The 3,185-nt window shown below is 44.8% G+C and overlaps 1 protein-coding gene across 1 annotated transcript; it reads right to left on the bottom strand.

Annotated features, from left to right (window-relative positions):
* Positions 1–980: 980 nt before the first annotated feature.
* LOC131885831 (ras suppressor protein 1-like) lies at positions 981–2,768 on the bottom strand. Its single transcript, XM_059234047.1, has 4 exons — positions 2,656–2,768; positions 2,084–2,559; positions 1,855–2,019; positions 981–1,646 (listed from the first exon to the last, which is right to left on the bottom strand). The coding sequence occupies exons 2-4, from the start codon at positions 2,347–2,349 to the stop codon at positions 1,232–1,234; spliced, it is 846 nt and encodes a 281-aa protein (XP_059090030.1). The 5' UTR covers positions 2,350–2,559; positions 2,656–2,768; the 3' UTR covers positions 981–1,231.
* Positions 2,769–3,185: the final 417 nt, after the last annotated feature.

Genomic DNA, 3,185 nt, shown 5'->3' with positions numbered 1-3,185 from the left:
TTCAGAGGAGAGGAACCCGCAGGATCCAAAAGCTGCTAGCAAATCCACGAGCAAGTTTTCAGAGCGTTTTAGAGCAGCTCTTGCTCGGGGCAACACACCAGACTCCGAGGTCTGTGGTCAACCAAATGCCAGATCTCAATCCAGCTTCAGAGTCCAAACCAAATCCACCCGTAACTTGGGATCTAGGCGCGGAAGTGGAGGGTTTCTATTGGACCACGATGACAAAGATGGTGGGTGTGAGGATGCGTTTGTTCTTCACAGAAGGAAACTTTTCAAACAAAATGAGCATCACGTGTCAAGTTGGAGTGGAGGTTCCTCTTATAGTTTTGAAGGTTGCGAGGGCTTGGAAGGAATTGATGTCGAGTATGAAGAAATTCTGGCCTCTCTTGATCCTCGAACTTTGGAACAGGACAAAACTGTCTTAGAATCGAAGGAACGGATCCGAGCCTTTCAGAATTTGGCGAAAGCAACACACAAAAGAACATTTAGTGAATCATGGGAAGCCCTGTCCCACCATTTGGAACGGAAGGGTGTTGATGACTCGGTCAAGGTATCCAGTTTGTGGACCCCAATTAACAGCTATGCTCTGAAGCGATGGCAGAGCTTTTGCCTCGACGAGTCTCTTCTTGCAAACCCTCGATCAATCCCTTCAGTTTCCAATATCAAGAACAAGATGGAGAAGGAACCCAATAACTCGTATATCCTGGTCCATGACGCCTCACAAGAGTTCTCTCCGGAGAATTTTATCATGAGATGGCTAGCTGTCAGTTTGGCGGGATACCCTCTAATGGTCTATCAATCAGATAAACGCCACGATCTAGGTCATATCTTCGAGATCTGTCAAAAAATGGACGAAATGAAATGGTCCACTAAAGATCTGAGCCTAGTGGTGTCGGCTTTTTTCAAAACCGAGCCCCTACCAAATTCTAATGAGACTTCTTCCACCCTTGTGACTATGTTGGAACAAAGTTTACAAGCTCTCTCACGTTGATTTTTACTTGGTTCTTTTTTCATTGTTAACAACGTTATTATAAACATTAATATTAATACATGCGTGGTTTTAGATCTCGAGTTAAATATAATCATATCAAAACTGTTTCGAATTTGTAAGATTGTGAACAGTTGCGTTGGGGTTAGGTTTACTGCCAGTTTACTGAAAGCTGCAAAGTTGTCTGGATTGGAGGCAGTTGTAGCACCATAGAGATTTCTGTACATGTTTCAAAGGCCACGTTTAACGACCATTCAGAGAGGCCTTGGAGTTCTTCCGCGTTAGACGTCTTGATCCACGCTCAGACTTTTCTGGAGGAGGCACATTGGCTTGCATATGCCGGCCAAATAGGTACCGGTACGTATCCGATCGAACATATTCAATGACATGACTCACACCTAAGACCAATTGATCTTCAATGGGAGGCACCCATGGGTTACTATCCAATTTTAGGATGGCTCTTGGGCTGAGGAAGTCCATGTGCCCAATTTGCGGAGGAAGCACTTGAAGGCGATTACCCTGGAGATGAAGCTCGCGTAGATTCGACAGTTCTCCGATTTCTTGGGGAACATCGGCCAGCTGGTTGTCGCGGAGGGCTAAGATCCGCAGGTTGAAAAGTTGTTTGATTTGAGGAGGAAGATATTCCAGCTCGTTGTCACTGAAATTTAGAAATGCGATGACGAAAATCATTAACTCAAAGAAAAGTTATTGAAAGAAGGCTCGGGAGTGATGTTGTCTTTGGGAAAGCCGCAATTAGCCCTCATCTTGGAATCGATCCAACTTTCCAAAGTTAAAATATAAATCGCCTTTCAGTGCAAAGAGGACCCCAAGTCAAAAAAATTGCGAAGAAACTTGGTTACACTTACCTTAGATATAAAGCCCTCAGTGATTCGATTGTAAAGAACCCTTCTGTGAATGTTTCATCGGTCAAGTTATTGTAAGAAAGGTCCAAAATTTCCATCATTGGGAACAGATTGGAACCCGTGGGCACCTTGAAGTTATGGAGTTGGTTCATTCCCAAGTTTAAGATTCTGGAACAGGAGAATATTTGCAATGTTCAAACCTTTCAATTTAAACTCTAGTCCAAAACCTTACCTGAGTTTCTTTAGTTTCCATAGATCTGGAACGTCGACCAAGTCGTTGTTAAACACATTCAATATCTCCAAGTTGACTAGATAAGCGATATTGGAGGGAATTTCAGTAAGCTTGTTGTGTGCCAAAGTGAGTCTGGTGATGTTGTTCATGTCCCACATCCTAGTCATGTCTTCCAAATGGACCAGATTCTTATCACTGAAGTCCAGCTCCGCAAAGGGAAGGTCCTTGGCTTCTTCGAGGGTCTTTCGGATGATTTTGGTAGTCATTTTGACTTAAATTCACTGAAGTGTTGTTTCCAGATGTATTTTCTATGTTTTCCTCAACAAGGCACCAGCAACTCCACAAATAGAAGCACACTCAGCAAGAGCACGCTCACCGAGTTCAAGGCCGCCCTGCCTCAACATGATTGCTGGCTGGCTCCTTCACTACTTGTTCAGCCGCTCAAGCATGGCTTCTGTTAATATTGCCCATCCAGCCTGTTCCGATATGGATAGATTTAGTAAATTTTATACTATGTCAAGAAACAATAGTTTCAGGTCATAAATCAGAGGAGTTTCTGATAAGTTTCCAACCTCTCTGGCTTCCACTTTGGTAACGAAAATGTGTTGTGAATCAAGTGTTCCAATGACAGCTGCTGCAGCCTGACAGCCCAAAACTTCTCGGCCGCTATGCTTTTTCTTCCCCAGTACTCTTCCCTGGCCGTGCTAGGCCGTGCTAAGCAGAGGGCTCACACAAGGGTGACTCCTCCAATGACGCATCTTGTTCAGCTATCGCAAATATGCAGTTTGGGAGGCGCACTCACCGTTAGCACCCACACCAGGATGGCAGAACAATCCCGGAGTAATCCCAATGCAATCAAACGGATTCTGTTGACTACAGGGATATGTGAGTACATGGGGTAGTTGGGCTGGCTCGACTGGCGATGAGCTGAGGGACTCATTTGAACAAGAGAAGTTCGCAAAAGCTGCACATGCATATGGCGTTGAAGAGGCCAAAGCAACGAGTGTCATGACTGCGGACGATGAGGCAGTACAAATTGAAGGAGAGTAGGAGGCACCAGCTCGCATGAAATTGCTGCAGGCATCCCATATACACAGGGGAG

The sequence above is a fragment of the Tigriopus californicus genome, chromosome 1 (genome assembly GCF_007210705.1).
Source record: "Tigriopus californicus strain San Diego chromosome 1, Tcal_SD_v2.1, whole genome shotgun sequence".
Lineage (NCBI taxonomy): Eukaryota > Metazoa > Arthropoda > Copepoda > Harpacticoida > Harpacticidae > Tigriopus > Tigriopus californicus.
Note: the sequence above shows the minus strand (reverse complement) of the source record. Positions and strands in the feature narration are given on the sequence as shown.

Coding starts and splice junctions, on each gene's coding strand:
- LOC131885831 (XM_059234047.1), bottom strand. CDS start 2,349: ATGACTACCAAAATCATCCGAAAGACCCTCGAAGAAGCCAAGGACCTT. Junction 2,020..2,083: donor TGGAAACTAAAGAAACTCAG/GTAAGGTTTTGG, acceptor CTCCTGTTCCAG/AATCTTAAACTTGGGAATGA. Junction 1,647..1,854: donor CTGAGGGCTTTATATCTAAG/GTAAGTGTAACC, acceptor TCTAAATTTCAG/TGACAACGAGCTGGAATATC.